This window comes from Vipera ursinii (assembly GCF_947247035.1).
Source record: "Vipera ursinii genome assembly, chromosome: 3".
NCBI classification, from domain to species: domain Eukaryota; kingdom Metazoa; phylum Chordata; class Lepidosauria; order Squamata; family Viperidae; genus Vipera; species Vipera ursinii.
Genome location: NC_139516.1, coordinates 32,794,337 through 32,812,411, shown reverse-complemented (window position 1 = coordinate 32,812,411; position 18,075 = coordinate 32,794,337). Strand labels below are relative to the sequence as shown.

Sequence of the window (18,075 nt, the reverse complement as noted above, 5' to 3'; positions counted from 1 at the left end):
GGTTTTCAATTTTAATAGTAGTTAAATCTGGTGGTCTGTGACTTGAAATACAGAAAGGTTCCCTGTAAGCTATCTAGCTTGGCAAAATGATGTCTGTATGTTCCTTAGAAGGGACGCGGTGGCTCAGTGGGTTAGGACGCTGAGCTTGTCGATCAGATGGTCAGCAGTTTGGCGGGTCGAATCCCGAGTGCCACGTAACAGAGTGAGCACCTGTTACTCCTCCCAGCTTCTGCCAACCTAGCAGTTCGAAAGCACGTAAAAATGCAAGTAGAAAAATAGGGACCACTACGATGGGAAGGTAACAGCGTTCTGTGCGCCTTTGGTGTCTAGTCATGCCAGCCACATGACCACGGAGACGTCCTCGGACAAGCGCTGGCTCTTCGGCTTTGAAACAGAGATGAGCACTGGCCCCTAGAGTTGGAAACGACTAGCACGCATGTGCGGGGGAACCTTACCTTACCTTACCTTATGTTCGTTAGAGGATGATTGGTTGAGCAGAATATCTGCTGGCTTTAAACATGTAAAAATGGTCCCAGGCTTCTAGAACGGAAAACAGTATTTTTTTACTTGAAGTGAGACCTACAGTCAACGAAAACATTGTAGCAATATTGTTTGGAAGTAAAGCCTAATCCTATCCTGTTCTTTCTGTAACTTGACTGTTATGATTCTTTCCTTGGATGATAAACAGGAACACAAAGTGTTGCTGACTGGGACGCCTCTGCAGAACTCAGTGGAGGAGCTCTTCAGCCTACTGAACTTCTTGGAACCACAGCAGTTCCCATCTGAGACAGCCTTTCTTGAGGAGTTTGGGGATCTCAAAACAGAGGAACAGGTAAACGAAAATATTTTAATAAATTCTCCACTGACGTGAGCTTCCTACGATTTTTTGTCAGAGGAAACTGGGGTTGGGTGGGGAGTTGACAGTTCCTTGCAGGTGAACTTAAATTGTCTAAGGAATAAACATTTGGCTACAGTGACAAAAGGGTGTAGAAATAAGCAGGGCAAAAAAGTTGTCCAAACTATGGTGTGACCATACTTTTTTTTTGACAAAATAGATCTCTGTTACTGGTTGTTTCTGTATTCTGCATGTGCACTTAAAAAAAGAGAGAACACAATGCAGCAAACTCAAACACAAACATATCTTTAAGTTCTTCATTTATATGTATTATCTTTCCTACCAAAATATTTCTAGTCTTGTACAACCATATTGAAAACCATTTGTAACTTACTTGCCAGCAAACCTAATGCAACAAAATTTTCATTTTTCACATATCACCAAATATTTAGGCATATATGCATTTATACTCATGTTCTCCAAAGGTGCCTTTACAGTCTGTTGCATGTATGTACTTTCTTGCTGAAACTAGAAGCAGGAAAACAAATAGAACAGTTACACAGTTTTGCCCTAATATGATAATCTTAGAATTTGAGCAGTTATGTATTTCCTCAATGTACTAGCCCTGGCATCACTGAGAATTATTTTCAATATTACTTTCATGAATTATTGGGAAAGTATTATATATGGTATTGGTAGATTATATTTTGTAATCCCGGCAGGTGAAGAAACTTCAGTCCCTCCTAAAACCCATGATGTTGCGACGGCTGAAGGATGACGTGGAGAAGAATCTAGCACCTAAACAGGAGACCATAATTGAAGTGGAACTGACCAACATCCAGAAGAAATACTATCGAGCTATCCTGGAGAAAAATTTTAGCTTTTTATCCAAGGGTGCTAACCAGCATAACATGCCCAACCTCATTAATACCATGATGGAGTTGCGCAAGTGCTGCAATCATCCCTACCTCATTAATGGTAAGAGGTAGAGCTGGAAGTTGGGCACTCCAGCTCACTTAAACTATGATGGGGATATAATGGTGCTTCAGTTTTCCATTTGCCCATCCAGAGTCAGGAATGTTTTTCTTAGTTTTCTTTGCTACCATCTTAGTTAGTTGATGATGGTAGCGTTATCATTGCTTTTATTTATTTTCATTTGGAAAGCCTCATAACTAACATATTACTATCACTGTGTACTTACCTGAAAGATTGCTTGTGGAGGAACCAAAGATGGAGAACGCTTATACATGTGTGTAAAATGTTTGTTTCATAAGAACGTGTGTTTCATAAAGGGATAAGAACCAGCACTTGCATTTGCTTTGTATTTCTTTACAAAGCCTCAGTAAAAACAAGGAATAGCACCAGACGTTTTCTGCTAGAATGTTGTATGATGGAATTGCTTTTCATATTGGTTATTCAACTTAACGTTCCTATTTATTTTCCCCCCCTCTCTGTTTCTGGGTTAGGAGCAGAGGAAAAGATCTTAGAAGATTTCCGCAAAACCCACAACTCAGAAGCTCCTGACTTCCAGTTGCAGGCAATGATCCAGGCAGCAGGCAAGCTGGTGCTGATTGATAAGTTGCTGCCAAAGTTGATTGCAGGCGGGCACAAGGTGTTGATCTTCTCCCAGATGGTGCGCTGCCTTGATATCCTGGAGGATTATCTCATCCAGCGGCGGTCAGTTCAGTCCAGAAGCCTATACCACAAAAGAGCATCACATGGATCAATTCCAAGCAGTTATTTGGCTATAAGTCCATTAGGCTATTTGCATCTTCTAGTGCTTATGTATATACTGTTTTCTTCTCATTGTCTTAGATCCTTTGATTTCCTTGTTGTTTTTTTCTCTTTTCTCTCTTACTTTGTTTCTCTCTGCATGATTTCACACTTTGACTTTTTTTTTCCTTTGCAGGAGAAATGTATTTTTCAAACATATATATATATGTTGAGCTGAAATATTTCTCCAGTTCCTTGTAAACATAATTAGTTGCAAGACTACTTTTGGAATATTGATGTAGTCAAGCATCTGTCTTTATAGTAGCAGCACGCTCAGCTCAGAGATCAATCAAATTGTCAATGTAGTCATTAGAACTGCAGGATTTTTCTCCCCTGCCAATTGCTTGGTGGCAACATTGTCCTTTTCATGTTGATCATTTTGCAAACCACTAAAATAAAATTCTGCCATTATAGCAACAGACAAAGTCCTCAAGAAAAATAGGGGTTGTAGTGCTATGCAGAAGCTGTAGAAGATTAACTTGAATGATACCTCATAGAGCACTGAAGTATATCCAGCCTTCCTTTCAAGTTTAGAAAGGAAGTGGGAAAACAGAGGTATAAGGTCAGAAGAAGTGGAAGGAAAGGAACCAAATTTTAGAAAAAAATCTTATCGTATTGCTGAATGCCTTTGACTTTTAGATGCTGTATGTCAATTTTGCGTCCTCTGACACGGCGCAGGTCCCGACTCGCTCCTTGGTTCTCCAAGGACCTGCGGGAGATGAAACGCCGGAGAAGGAGCCTAGAGAGCATTTGGAGAACCAGTCAGTCCGAGTCTGACCGAACACAGTTAAGATCCTTTTCTAGATCTTATCTTGTGGCAATGGAGGTGGCAAAGCGCGCTTACTTCACCACCCTCATTGCGTCCGCAGACAACTGCCCGGCCACCCTGTTTAGAGTGGTCCGCTCCCTTTTAAATCAAGGGACAGGAGAGAACCCCTTACGAGGACAGGCCGAGGAATTTAGTAAATATCTGGTGGACAAAATTGCTCAGATTCGGGCTGGTCTGGACTCTGACTGGGCAGTATCTGACGAGAGGAAAATGATGAGTTTGGCCGAGAACATTTGGGAAGAGTTTGATCCTGTGACTCCGGATGAAGTGGACAGGATCATGGGGAAATTAAGTGTCGCCACGTGTTTGTTGGACCCATGTCCCTCGTGGCTGGTCTATGCATCTCGGGAGGTTACATGAGGCTGGCTCCTAGCAGTTATCAATGCCTCACTGAGTGAAGGGTACTTCACCGCCCTGTGCGCTCCCACAGAGAGGGCCTCCTCAGGGTACCACCGTTCAAGGAATGTCGACTGGTGGCGCCCAGGGGGAGGGCATTCTCAGTGGGTGCGCCAGCCCTCTGGAACTGCTTACCAACTGAAATCCGGATGGCCCCCGACCTCCGCACCTTCCGGCGCGACTTAAAGACTTACCTATTCCAGCAGTCCGGCCTGGCCTGATAGCTCTGACAGCTCTAATTGGGGTCCCAGTTTGTTTTGCTTTGATTATTGTTTTTCAATACTGTTTCATTTTGTTGCCTGTCCTACTCTGTACACCGCCCCGAGTCCCTCGGGAGAAGGGCGGTTTATAAAAACAAACAAACAAACAAATAAATAAATAAATACTTCCCTGCCACCTTGAAAGAGGCGGTAGTAAGGCCCCTCCTTAAGAAACCTGCATTGGATCCAACTATTTTAAACAACTTTTGTCCTGTCTCCAACCTTCGCTTTCTTGCGAAAGTCGTTGAGAGCGTGGTGGCACGGCAGCTCCCTTTGGTCCTGGAGGAAACTGAGTATCTGGATCCGTACCAATCGGGTTTCAGGCCCGGGTACAGCACGGAGACGGCATTGGTCGCGCTGGTGAATGATCTCTGGCGGGCCCGAGATAGGGGTTACTCCTCTGTCCTGGTCCTATTAGATCTCTCAGTGGCTTTTGATACCATCGACCACGGTATCTTGCTGCGTCGTCTTGAGGGGTTGGGAGTGGGAGGCACCATTCTACAATGGTTCTCCTCCTACCTCTTGGGCCGTTCGCAGACGGTGTTGGCAGGAGGGCAGAGGTCAACCCCTAGGCCCCTTAGTTGTGGGGTGCCTCAGGGATCGGTGCTCTCGCCCCTCCTGTTCAACATCTATATGAAGCCGCTGGGAGAGATTGTGGCTTCGGGGTGAAGTATCATCAATATGCTGATGATACCCAGCTTTTCATCTCCACCCCGAACCAACCCAGTGATGCCCTCGATGTGATGTCCCTTTGCCTGGAAGCGGTACAGATTTGGATGGGAAAGAACAGGCTCCGGCTCAACCCGGCCAAGACTGAGTGGCTTTACGTACCGACATCTCGTTTAGTCCAAGAGGTTCCATCTTTGGTTATAGGAGGAGAGATGTTACCTCCCGTTGATAGAGCACGCAACCTGGGCGTCCTCCTGTATTCACGACTCAGTTTTGAAGATCATATTGGAGTCGTGGCTAGGGGGGCATTTGCCCTGATTCGCCTGGTACACCAGTTGCGCCCCTTTCTGGACCGAGATGCCCTATGTACAGTCACCCACGCACTCGTTACCTCCCATATAGACTACTGCAATGCTCTCTACATGGGGCTGCCCTTGAAGACCACCCGGAAGCTTCAGCTGGTGCAGAGTGCAGCTGCACGGGTAGTGATAGGAGCACCCCGATACTCCCATATTACACCCCTCCTGCGTGAGCTGCATTGGCTACCGGTTGCCCTCCGGGTGAGATTTAATGTGCTGGTACTTACCTTTAAAGCCCTACGGCCCGGGATACTTGCAGGACCATCTGCTGCCGGGAACGAATTCCCATCGCCCAGTACGCTCACACAGAGAAGGCCTCCTCAGGGTACCGTCGGCTAGACAATGTCGGCTTGCGACCCCCAGGGGAAGAGCCTTCTCTGTGGGAGCGCCAGACCTGTGGAACCAGCTCCCTCCTGAGCTTCGAATGGCCCAAGATCTCCAGTCCTTTCGCCGCGGCCTCAAAACACTCCTTTTCCACCTGGCTGGCCTGGACTGACAGGGATTTTAATTATGTTTACAATTTAAACTCTAATCTTTAATTTATTTCAATTTTTAATTTTAATTTACTGTACAGAGACCTTTAATTTTTTTTGTTGTTAGCCGCCCTGAGTCCCTCGGGAGATAGGGCGGGATATAAGTCAAATAAATAAATAAATAAATAAATAAATAAATAAATAAATAAATAAATAAATAAATAAATAAATAAATAAATTTCTTGGAGAGAACATTGTTCTATGCTTGAATATCTATACTCACAGATCAAAAAAAGATTTCCAGCATACTCCATTGATACAGCTAGTTAGGTAGCAAACTAGTATCATTCTTGTAGATTAAGATGTCTATCAAGACTGAGAAAAATTCAGTTGTTTGTTTTATGGTATCTGATACGCTGAGAAATACTTTTCCAAATGCAAAGTATAATCTTTGGACTTAAATCATACATCATCTCACAATTGTTTGGCATTTCTGTGAAAGGGAGAGGCTGATTATTGATACATTTATTACCTAATTAGCCTCCTTCAGCATTTATCAGATATATTCGGATTGCAACATTTGCTTTCTTAATGACCATCAGGTTGGGGAAGGTTATGCTAGCTAGACTAAGGTAATTAAATCAATTTATTATTATCATCCCAAAGCTGTATTGCTAATATGGGTAGATGGAAGCAGGGTTTCCTAGTCTTACAGTACTTAACTTCTTTTTTGTGTTATTTCTAAAATAATACATGGGACTTCCATTTATACAGATATACTTATGAGCGCATTGATGGCCGGGTTCGTGGGAATTTACGTCAGGCTGCAATCGATCGCTTCTGCAAGCCAGATTCAGACCGTTTTGTTTTCTTGCTCTGCACAAGGGCAGGAGGGCTAGGCATCAATCTTACTGCTGCTGATACCTGTATCATCTTCGACTCAGATTGGAATCCACAGAATGATCTGCAGGTATTTGAGAGATGAGAGCAGATGACCCTGAGGGGTGATTGAGGAGAAATTTAGTGCTATCTCTGGGAATATAAATTATGTAGAAGAGCCATGAAAATGTGAATTCAGCTGCTCTGAAGACAGAAGTGCTTGAAAGGACATGGGCCACAATAAACAGAGTTCCTCTTCCACTTTTATATGTACATGCATTTGATTTGTTTTATGTTGTTACTCAGATTAATATGCCACTTTTGACAGGAGATTTCTGAACAATTTATAATATCCTTAAAGCAATAAGATTAAAAAGCATAGATATATAAAACAGCAAAGGACAACAAAGACCTAAGGCATATTGTTTCAACTAGAATAAAAGATATATACACTATCTGGAGGGAAGAGGTATCTGTTAAATCAAAATGTTTGATTAATCCAAAAGGTAGGATTATGCATGCATAAAGATACATTAAGTGTCCTGATTCTTTCAAACTGTCAGGGACTTGTATGATGTTGAGAAAACCAAGCATAAAGTGCCCTGTTGCATTGCAGATGACACTAAGGAGAGAAACCACCAAGAAAGAATTTAAAAGTGTCCTGTTAATTACACACGCACACTCTTGCTGCTATGGGATTACTATGTTTCTGGAGTGGCACTTTTTTGCATCCACAATCTTGGACCCTTTCCAGCTCAGTGATAGAAGCTATATCTTGTATGAGGGAGGGGTGAGAGGACATGTTGTTGTTAGTTGCGAAGTCGTGTCCGACCCATCGCGACCCTATGGATAATGTTCCTCCAGACATATTGAGCCTCAATTTTGTCTTTCAAATTGAGATTTTACTGTGTTGGGTCATATTTTGATTATTTAGTGAATGAATTAATTTAACTACAGTTGTTTTTGTTTCATAGTTCATATTAGGGCCCTTAGCCTGATAGCTAATTTTTATTGATTCAGTTCAGAAGTAGTTTAAATATTTTAAGTAAGAAATAAACAGTGTCAGACCCTAGCCATATCTATCCTTCAGAAGCCTTGACTCATTCTCTCCCAAGAACTCCAGAAGTTATTATGTTATAATTTTAAATATGCCAGATAAGGAAATTAGTACCCTACTATACTTAATTTTACATTTTAATTAGATTGATCTTTAATTTTGTCCTGACCCCACCTATTCGTTTTGGAATATGGCTCCCAATGTGCTACTGAAAAGTGGAATGATACTGATAACTGCATGAGTGGAAGATGGTGATTTAGGTGACGGCATGAATGGGAGATATTCTTCTTGAGGAAACTTAATTTCTCCCTCACCCCAGTTCTGCCAACTCTACTTTGAGTGATGTCTTTCTCCTCCTGTAGGCTCAGGCTCGCTGCCACCGAATAGGGCAAAGCAAGGCAGTTAAAGTCTATCGCCTCATCACCAGAAATTCCTATGAACGAGAGATGTTTGACAAGGCCAGCTTGAAACTAGGATTAGACAAGGCAGTGTTGCAGGATATCAACCGCAAGGGAAGCAACAATGGGGTAAGGGTATCCTATACAGGCAAGACCTAGAGGTCTTCTAATTTTTATTCCCCTTCCTCCTTAGATGTTCATGTCAACTTATATCTGGAAGTTGTCATGAGTTCCTGTCTTTTTCCCCATTCTGGAATCAATCAGTCTGTCTGTTTCTGGAAGGTGCAGCAGCTCTCCAAGATGGAGGTTGAAGACTTGTTGCGAAAAGGTGCCTATGGGGCTTTAATGGATGAGGAAGATGAAGGCTCCAAATTCTGTGAAGAAGATATCGACCAAATCCTGCAACGTAGGACCCAAACTATCACTATTCAGACTGAAGGGAAAGGCTCCACATTTTCCAAGGTTGGTCATGTGCTATGGGGACAAAACCATCAAAACTTATTATGGGAAATTGTTTTGTTTTTGTTTTTAATAGCTGCATGCAAAAAAGAGCATGATAGGAGTTCACAGCTTCTTGTTGCTTTGTACAAGTCCTATTGGAATTAGATAGCCATTCTTTCCCAAACCAGAGATACAATTCTCCTCATGTTGAATTCCACCTTCTACCAGTTGGAACCAGTTGATCATGACAGATGATGGGAATTACAGTCCTACTACATATAGAAGGATACATCTTGTCCATTCCTTATTTAAAGATTATTTTTTCCTGCTTTCATATCCCACTTCATTCTTAACTTGATAGTATTATGTTTCAATGAAAATACAGTGATTTAGAAAGCAAAGTTTTAATCAGAATTATAAACTGAATGATTGATTCATATTCTGTTAAGACTTCACTTATTTTAAATATAGTTTATTCAGGCCAAATGGCTGAGTTGTTATATGGTTGTCAAAAAACCCCCAAACCAAATTATAGTTTACCATGATAATTAAACCTAACTTGTTGCAAGGAATGGAAAAGAATATTTTAGCAGAGATGAAAAGCAATGGTTTCAAGCCATTGTCTTCTGCTTTCAGCCATATTCTCCATACTTATACAATCCAAAGGTAACTATAGGATCAAGGCTTTCATAAAAATAACAAAAGCAAGCAGCATGCCATTACACTGTGGCTTCAATTCCTGTTATGGTTATGTGCGGGACACAGCTTGAATTGTGTAAGTACACAGTTGCTGTAATCATTTCTCCTTGCTCCTCCTCCCATATGGATGTCTCTGGTGAGGTCTTCATGTAAGATTTCTTAATCTTCAAAGAGGTGTTACAAGTTACAAACCAACTGTTCTCATCCACCCAGGGCAGCCTTTCCCAACTAATGGGAGTTGCTGGGAAATCTGGAGGCCACCCAGGTTGGAGAATACTCTCTTAGGGTCTGAATGCTTTTTTTTTAAACAGGATAAATCCAGTTATTGAATTTCAGTTCCTACTTGCCTCAGCCTATTGTGCGAATGATCAGAGGTAATGGGAATTGCAGTCAGATAATATCTGGAGGGCAACAGGTTCTAGCAAATTCTCTTGGACAGTCTTTTTAAACATAATAGTTGGCTTGACATATAGGGCTTATGGGGAATTTGTTCTATTATTCTGTCAGTTGCAATCTATTAATTTGCATTTTACTCCCAGGCCAGTTTTGTTGCTTCAGGAAACAGAACTGACATTTCATTAGATGATCCCAACTTCTGGCAGAAATGGGCAAAAATAGCTGAACTGGATACTGATGCAAAGGATGAAAAGGTAATTATGATCTATTTATTCTGGAAACTTAAAATATGTTGTGTTTCCAAATTTGCATATTCTCAGAGCTGATTGCAAAAGGTTCCCCTAACTATATGGTTAGGATTAAAGGCTTTACTGAGGTTTTGGGGCACTAATAGTATATGGGATGAATGCAGAGTATGTGTAGATAACTTCATCAGGAAGTCTTGATTTTTCCATCTGTATCTTAAATCTGCTTTGTAAATATTGATGCTGAGTTTTTAGCTCAAGTAGTTGACATGAACATCTTATGATGCACAAAATAGGATATTAATAGCTGGACAATAGGAAAACATTATGGAACATTATTTTTATTATAAGGAGCTGTGGTATTTAGGAACCGTGATGGTGCAGTGGTTAGAATGCATATTGCAGGCTAATTCTGCTCACTGCCAGGAGTTCGATCCTAACCAGTTCAAGGTTGACACAGCCTTCCACCCTTCCGAGGTTGGTAAAATGAGGACTCAGATTGTTGGGAGCAATATGCTGGCTCTGTAAACTGCTTAGAGAGTGCTATAAAGCACTATGAAGCAGCATATAAGTGCTATTGCTATTGCTATCTGACAACCAATACAAGCACAAAAATGGGAAGATTCTGAAATACCTGCAATAGTTGGTAAAAATGGCAGAATTAGTAGATGTGGCTAAATTGACTTGTCTGATTAAGAAAACGACAATGACTATGTTTATTAGCAACTAGAAATCCCTTATGGACTTTTTGCTGAAAAAAAATGAACTTTTGATTTATGGGGTTGACGAAAGGGTAGGCTATGAAAAGAAGGAAATTATGATGTGATCTTTGAGAGAGGGCAAAGCTAAAAAACCAGAAGCTACTTCTTTATAATCTTTATAATTTTTTATTTTCTTAATTTTTTTCTTATTAATTAGCTATTTTTCTTTATTTTTTCTAAAAATTGTATTGTTTTCAACTTGTTAAAAATTCTGTAATAAGAATTATAAAATCCTATTGGTGCTATGTCAAAGCCATTCTTTTAGGATTACAGCTACACAGTATCCTATCATAACTGAATGTAAAATGTCTATCTAACACTATGCTCCCTCAAGCTACTTGCATAAAATCATTCAAAATAACTTAAGAGTGTTTTTACTTAAATTCAGCAGGAAAAAAATGTTTTAAAATGAAAGTAAACGTAACTGCCTCAAGATGGATAGCAAAAGAAAAGACAGTGATTGAATTTGGTATTAACATTTTGAATGATGCTGGGTTGTATTTAAGAGCTGATCATTCAATACTATTTAAAATTGTAACTCTGTTTTTAAAATGAACATAAAATACAATTTATCTGCATCTTCTACATGTAGCAATTTAGCTACTCAATCCTATGACAGCAAATCAAGGGATATTGTAAAAATGTAAAATTTTGGGATATGAAATTAAGGTTGTTTTTTTCCTTTTTTCAAAATCTAGTTAAAAAATAAACCACCATATTCCCATGCTGACAACAAGGGCCAGACAGAAATTAAAACATGCTTTAGTAGGATGAACATCTTTTAATGTCTTTTTAAAAAAATTATTTGATAATAGAAAGATCACATTGAATTAGGATTTTATATATCTAAAACAAACATGCTGGTAATGTCAGAGAGGGACAAGTTGAGTCCGGGAAGGAGTCAAGCAGGGAATTAGTCTGGAACTCTGACATGGGTACAAGAAGGTGAAATCTGACTCTCCCTTGAATGCTGTTGAACCTAATTCAGTCTAAAGCAGTTACAAACCATCAGTCTGAGGAGATTTCTGTGTATAGGCTTGAGCAATAAAACAGCTAATTGAACTCTTCACGTGTGGATCTTGTTCATACTTGAGAGGTAGCAAATGAATGGATAACTACTGGTTTCTCCACTTGCAATCAGCTTGGAAAAAAATGAGTATTTTAGTCTTTGGATCTTAGTGATCCAGTAGCTTTGCATTTTTTTTCTAGTCCTTGACATATGACCACAACTGAGCCAAAATTTCTGCTGCTAAGCAAGACAGTTGTTAAGTGAATTTTGACCTATTTTACAAAAGTTCTTAATACAGTTGTTAAGTGATTCACTGCTGTTGTTAAATTAATAACATGGTAGTTAAGTGAATCTGACTTCCTCATTGACTTTGCTTGCCAGAAGGTTGCAAAAGGTGATTACATGACCCCAGGACATTGCAACCGTCATAAATATAAGCCAGCTGCCAAGTGTCTGAATTTTGATCATGTGACCATGGGGATGTTACAATGTCTGTACATGTGAAAAGCAGTCATAAATCACTTTTCTTGCTGCAGTTCTAACTTTGAATGGTCACTAAACAAATGGTTGTAAGTCAAGAGCTATGTGTAATTTGTTTCAACCTAAGACCTCAGCATTGTTCTTTTACTCTACATAGTGCCCAAAGTAAGACTGATTTATTCCCAGAATGTCCACTTTTACATCTTTTATTTCTTTTGAAGGGGAAAATCTACCACCTACTTCAATAATAATATAATAATAATAATAATAATAATAATAATAATAATAATAATAATAATAATAATAATAGTGATGATGATGATGATGATGTTGATGTTGGAAGGGACCTTGGAGACCATCTAGTCCAATGCCCTGCTTAGGCAGGAAACCCTATACCATTTCGGACAAATGGCTGTTTAGTCTCTTCTTAAAAACTTCCAGTGTTGGAGCATTCACAGCTTCTGAAGGCAGGTTGTTCCACTGGTTAATTGTTCTAACTGTCAGGAAGTTTCTCCTTAGTTCTCTTAGCTTCTCTCCTTGATTAGTTTCCATCTGTTGCTTCTTGTCCTGCCTTCAGGTGCTTTGGAGAATAGCTTGACTCCCTCTTCTTTGTGGCAGCCCCTGAGATATTGGAACACTGCTATCATGTCCCCCCTCGTCTTTCACTTCATTAAACTAGACATACTCAATTCCTTATATGTTTTAGCTTCCAGTCCCCTAATCATCTTTGTTGCTCTTCTCTGTACTCTTTCTAGAGTCTCAACATCTTTTTTACATTGTGGTGACCAAAACTGGATGCAGTATTTCAAGTGTGGCCTTACCGAGGCATTGTAAAGTGGTATTAATACTTCATGTGATCTTGATTCTATCCCTCTGTTAATGCAGCCTAGCACTGTGTTGGCTTTTTGGCAGCTGCAGCACACTGCTGGCTCATATTTAAGTGATTGTCCACTAGGACTCCAAGATCCCTCTCACAGTTACTACTATTGAGCAAGGTATCCCCTATACTATACCTGTGCATTTGGTTTTTTTTTTGCCTAAATGTAGAACCTTACTTTTTTCACCATTGAATTTCATGTTGTTAAGATAGCGTCCAGTGTTCAAGTCTGTCCAGATCCTTCTGAATCTTAAGCCTGTCTTCTGGAGTGTTGGCTATTTCTGCCAGCTTGGTGTCGTCTGCAAATTTGATGAGTTCCCCATCTATCCCCTCATCCAAATCGTTGATGAAGATGTTCCAGAGCTAAATTATGAGAGTCCCTTTGAATGGCAGTGGGTGTCTGGTATATCAGATTGTTCCAACCATGAGAACCAACCTTTTAAAAACTAGGAGCATAGAATATAAAAAAATATGGATGCAATATTTTGTGGAGAGGATCTTAACTCTTCATATACCTACAAAAATAAAATATTATAAATGCTTTCTCTTTGTGCCCAATCATTTTGTTTACCTCTTCGGTTAAACAGCTGGTTTTCTCAATGCTAACTTCCTCTGGCAGAAGTGACGTCAGTAAACCCTTGGGGTCCTACCTTGTAAAGCTCCAGCTTGGCAAATGACAGCTGGAAAGGCAAAAGGGAGCTTAGCAGTACAAGGAAGATTGCTAAGCAACAGATCACAAAGCCTCCCCCCCTCCCCCAAATGTTGCTTTTAACAACATTAAGATTCACATGACTGTGGTTAGAAATAATTGAAAATCAGTGTGATTGTTAACAGGGAGGTCAAAAACATAGTCTCTGTTTTGTGTGCATGTGGCAAAGTGTTGTAACTGTATTTGCCAATTCATTTTCATTCCAGCTGTTAAATTTTAAATGTTTATAATAAAAGAGATATTACTGTTTGTTTCTTTTTTAAAAAGTAATCAAACTGATGCTGCAGAATCTAATTTTCAGCTTGTTGGTATTGCTTTCAGCCTTTTCTCCTGATGATCCTTATGTGGATGCAAATTTTAGGTTGATTAGTATCTGTATAAAGCAATTTTAAGCATTGCCATCGTGCTTCTTTATAGTAGCTGTAAAAAAATATATCACACATTTCAAAGTCAAGTCAGGTTTTAATGACAATAAACAAATCATTTATTTTTCAAACTCAGCAAAGCTAATTTATATTACAAACAGTTTAAAAACTATATTTTATAACAACAATATTAAAACAACACATACCTTGAGATAAAAAAAGTATGTGAAATCAAGAATTTTGAAAACTTACAAACATTATAATGTAAAATTTGAATGTTCAGTCATATTTTAGATCAATGTATTAACCACTAGTATAAAAAACAAAATGTGTAACTAAGCATGCTGAGCTGTTTGGTGTAAGATACAATAATTATGTTTTTTTTTTGTTAACCCCCTCCCCCTTAGGAGAGCCTGGTGATTGACAGGCCCCGTGTCCGTAAGCAAACCAAACACTACAATTCCTTTGAGGAAGATGAGCTGATGGAGTTCTCAGAGCTGGACAGTGACACTGATGAGCGACCTACACGTTCACGGCGTCTCAATGAAAAAACACGTCGGTATTTAAGGGCTGAATGTTTTCGTGTGGAGAAAAATCTGCTTATATTTGGGTGTGTTTCTTTGTTAAATCTCTCTTGAATGTTCTATTCTTTGTTATATACGAGGGTTATTGCAGTTCTATTAAAAATTTAGTAGCATTTGGAATGTTGAAATCAGGGTAACATTCCGATTCCTATAATTCTACTATTCTTCCATTGCTATACATTAAAATTCATGGAGCAATAGTTATTTTTTTATGGTAAACAGAGACTCCATTAGTTCCGTTGCGGCCTCTTTCACCATTTCCTGCTATTTTTTTCCCCTAATTTCCCTCTTCTATTTTTTCAATCTTGTAGTGATAAACTAATGAGAATGTATGGACATTATACAGAAATTCTGATAGTCTTTGTATGCTGTGCATCTGTTTTTCTCAAGCTGGGGACGTTGGAAAGATATTCTGACCCATGGCCGGTTTAAATGGCATCTCAATGAAAAGGATATGGAGATGATCTGCCGAGCACTGCTGGTCTACTGTGTTAGACATTATAAGGGAGATGAGAAGATTAAGAGTTTTATTTGGGATTTGATCACTCCAACAAAGGATGGGCAGAACCAAGCCCTACAGAACCATTCAGGTACCAGAAATGAATTTTGTTGTGTTCTAAGCTTATTTCTTTAAGTTACCTAAAAAAATAATAAAAATTGATTAATCTCATTAGTGAATTATACTTTTCTGAAAGATGAGACCTTCAATTGGAGAATATTTTTAATCGGAGAATTTCAGATTTTGTTAATCTTGAACTTGTCCATCTAATAATTTTTTCAAGCTGAACTGCTTCTTTATAAAGTTCAAAATGTACATTCTGTATTTACTTCTTTAACATTTATTATTACATTTGACATTTATCTGCAACAACAAATATGTTCAGATAAAATGGCTTCTTATACCATCAAAGTGAATTTGATGCCTGTTCTATACTAAACACTTTAAATAATTTTCTATAGTAAGGTAAGAAATGGAAGAAAGATGAAAAAAGGCAAAAGCGGGAAGGTTACAAATGATTATAATACCTGAACTCCCCATAAGATTCAGACAATGAAGTAGAATAAACAATAAACACAATAAACATATCATCCTGAAGCACTCAAAGATATCTTTTCAATTTTTTATTTTTATTCGCAGCTTGTTAGATTTATATCATGTTTTTTTCTCTAGGAACTCAAGCCTACTTTCATGATAATTTCCCAATGCTTTATTCCCATAACAGTTCTGTTAGATGGGCTGGGATGAGAAATACTATCTTTGAAGTCACCCAGTGAGTATCCATGCCTGAAGATAAGACTGGGTCACCTCATTCTATTCCAGCAATCTGACTGTTCTATAACATTACTCTGTGGGTTGATAGAGTTTTATTAGTAACATACAGATGTGTATACCAGATGGAGTTTTAAGATGATTAGATCAGTTATTTTAATTCCTTTCCTCTTTTTGTTATGGTACCTTAACCACTGTATGATTAGTGTGAAATCCCCAAATCAATATTGTTAATTTATTGATTACTGCTATTTCTTCCCATTCCTGAAATAGTAGAAATGGTTTAGGAAATAGCATTATTCCTTTCTTCCCCTGATATCAAGAAGGATGTAGAATTCTGGAATCAATATCAAGCCCTGTGATGGACTGAATGTAGGCTAACAATTGGTTTTTGTTTGTTCCCTCTGCTTATTTCTGTTTGATGGTGACTTCATTGCACATGCATAATTCTCTTCTGACATTCATATTTCCAGGCTATTTGGGGAATTTGGCTTCATATTCTGTAATCTGGAGGTTAATTGTTTTTTTGGAGAAGAATTCCTTGGTTCCCCCCCCCCCTTTGGGTTAGTTTTCCTTGTACATAGACATGAATGTACAATTATTATTATTTTTTATTTTTTATTTTTTTTAATTAGCCAATTGAAAAACATTGTTGTATTTTAGTGTTGTACTGAGGGGAGAGAGGTTTTAATTTGGGTGTTCAAATCCCTATCAGTGGCTCACAGCCAAGAAAACCCAATTCTCACAGTGTCTAATTAATTAGGTTGATGACAAGAAGAAAGCAGTTACATTACAGATCTTAGAAACTGAATATGGATAATTTAGGTATCATTTGTTAATGACTACAATAAGGTGGGGTCTTCTAGATCCCTTTGATTCTCTTTGAAACTATCTCTTGACTCAAGAGGGAGGTTGCTATTCATTTAGATTAGAATGTTTGAAAGAAAAATCTATGTTTTGTTCTGCAGTATTTTGCCTCAGAGGATCCAAAGGCATCTATAACAGTGCTTGGGCACTGTTTGCTTCAGAACCATTAATTGTGCAGTTTGTATCTGACCTTGAAGACCATTTGGTAGATATAGCTGATCCTGAATGAGGCTATTCAAGTAGCTGTGGCACACCTCAATGTACACATGTAACACTTCTAGTTTGATCTGGTTAATGGTGGGTTTGGATTCTAATTCAAGCTGTTGATGGTCATCTATATAGCCTTACATGGTACAGAGCCTGGACATCTGTGGGACTGCCTTCTCCAGTTGTTTCTGCCTTTTCTGTAAGTTTAGGCAGGATAAGCATGTTCCTTTTTGATCAATACAACTATAGCAGTGGTATAGTTGGCCCGTGGGCCAGATGCATCATAGCAAAACCGCGCCCACCCCATTGCCAGCAATGGCAAAAAAAGTCACGATACATCGCGACACATCACATGATGTTGCGATTTTGACACCCCTGAACTATAGTATGGTTTCTCTATTCTCCTCCATAGTGCAATCATTTTTTTTTGCTGTTGTTTGTAATTCTTTATATGCTGCTGAGTTGTTGGAAACTTTATGGGCTAAGAAATCAAGTCAAAGGAACAGTACCTTTCTGGAATACCTGAAATAATTAGGAGAGGAGACACTTTTTACAGTAGTTCTCTTCCATTTTAAATTGTCAGTTCCAGTTGGTTGGGGAGGAGAGATCAAGCCATTGGAGCTACATTATGGGGTGCCACAGGGCTTGGTTATCTCCCCCCCCCCTTGTAGGTTTATCATTTACATATAGCCATTGAGGCAAGTCATCTGTCAACATGATATGCTGATGATATTCAGCTATACACCCCCACCCTTGGCTATGCAGAAGATAGCAGTGGAGATTTTGTTCCAATACCTAAGCCTATCATGATTTGGCCAGGGAGAAACAGGCTTAGGCTGAACCATAATATAACTATAGTATAAATTCATACATCAGTCTGGAGAAAATTAATATCTTGCTATGGTCAGGGGTGTATTTTTCTTGGCAGAACTGGTTTGCAGTCTGTGGACCTTTTTGACTCACATCACCTGAGTAGCAAGTAGAGACTTTGGCCAGTGCACCAGTTTTGACTATTCCTAGAAAGGGGGGCTTTACTGATAATCAGTCATGCCCTTATCATTTCATGTGTGGACTATTGTAACTAACTGGACATGAGTCTGCCCGATTGCAAATGGAAACCGATTCAAAATGTATTTTGGGGAATCCTAGGTTTCCTTTTGTGACACCTCTACTATAGGAGTTGATTGGCTGCCAGTTAGCATCCGGTACAATTAAAGTTGGTAGTTGTTGCCTTTAA

General features: G+C 39.2%; 1 protein-coding gene across 3 annotated transcripts in view; it reads left to right on the top strand.

Annotated features, from left to right (window-relative positions):
* The window catches only part of CHD6 (chromodomain helicase DNA binding protein 6), a 144,588-nt gene that overhangs the window by 93,308 nt on the left and 33,205 nt on the right, over positions 1–18,075 (top strand). For all 3 annotated transcript variants that reach the window (XM_083358038.1, XM_083358039.1, XM_083358040.1), the window contains 9 exons: positions 689–832; positions 1,558–1,813; positions 2,302–2,512; positions 6,369–6,564; positions 7,893–8,057; positions 8,211–8,390; positions 9,608–9,718; positions 14,318–14,520; positions 14,885–15,084. In XM_083358038.1, the coding sequence (XP_083214164.1) occupies positions 689–832; positions 1,558–1,813; positions 2,302–2,512; positions 6,369–6,564; positions 7,893–8,057; positions 8,211–8,390; positions 9,608–9,718; positions 14,318–14,520; positions 14,885–15,084 (1,666 nt within the window). The remainder of the gene's footprint in view (positions 1–688; positions 833–1,557; positions 1,814–2,301; positions 2,513–6,368; positions 6,565–7,892; positions 8,058–8,210; positions 8,391–9,607; positions 9,719–14,317; positions 14,521–14,884; positions 15,085–18,075) is intronic.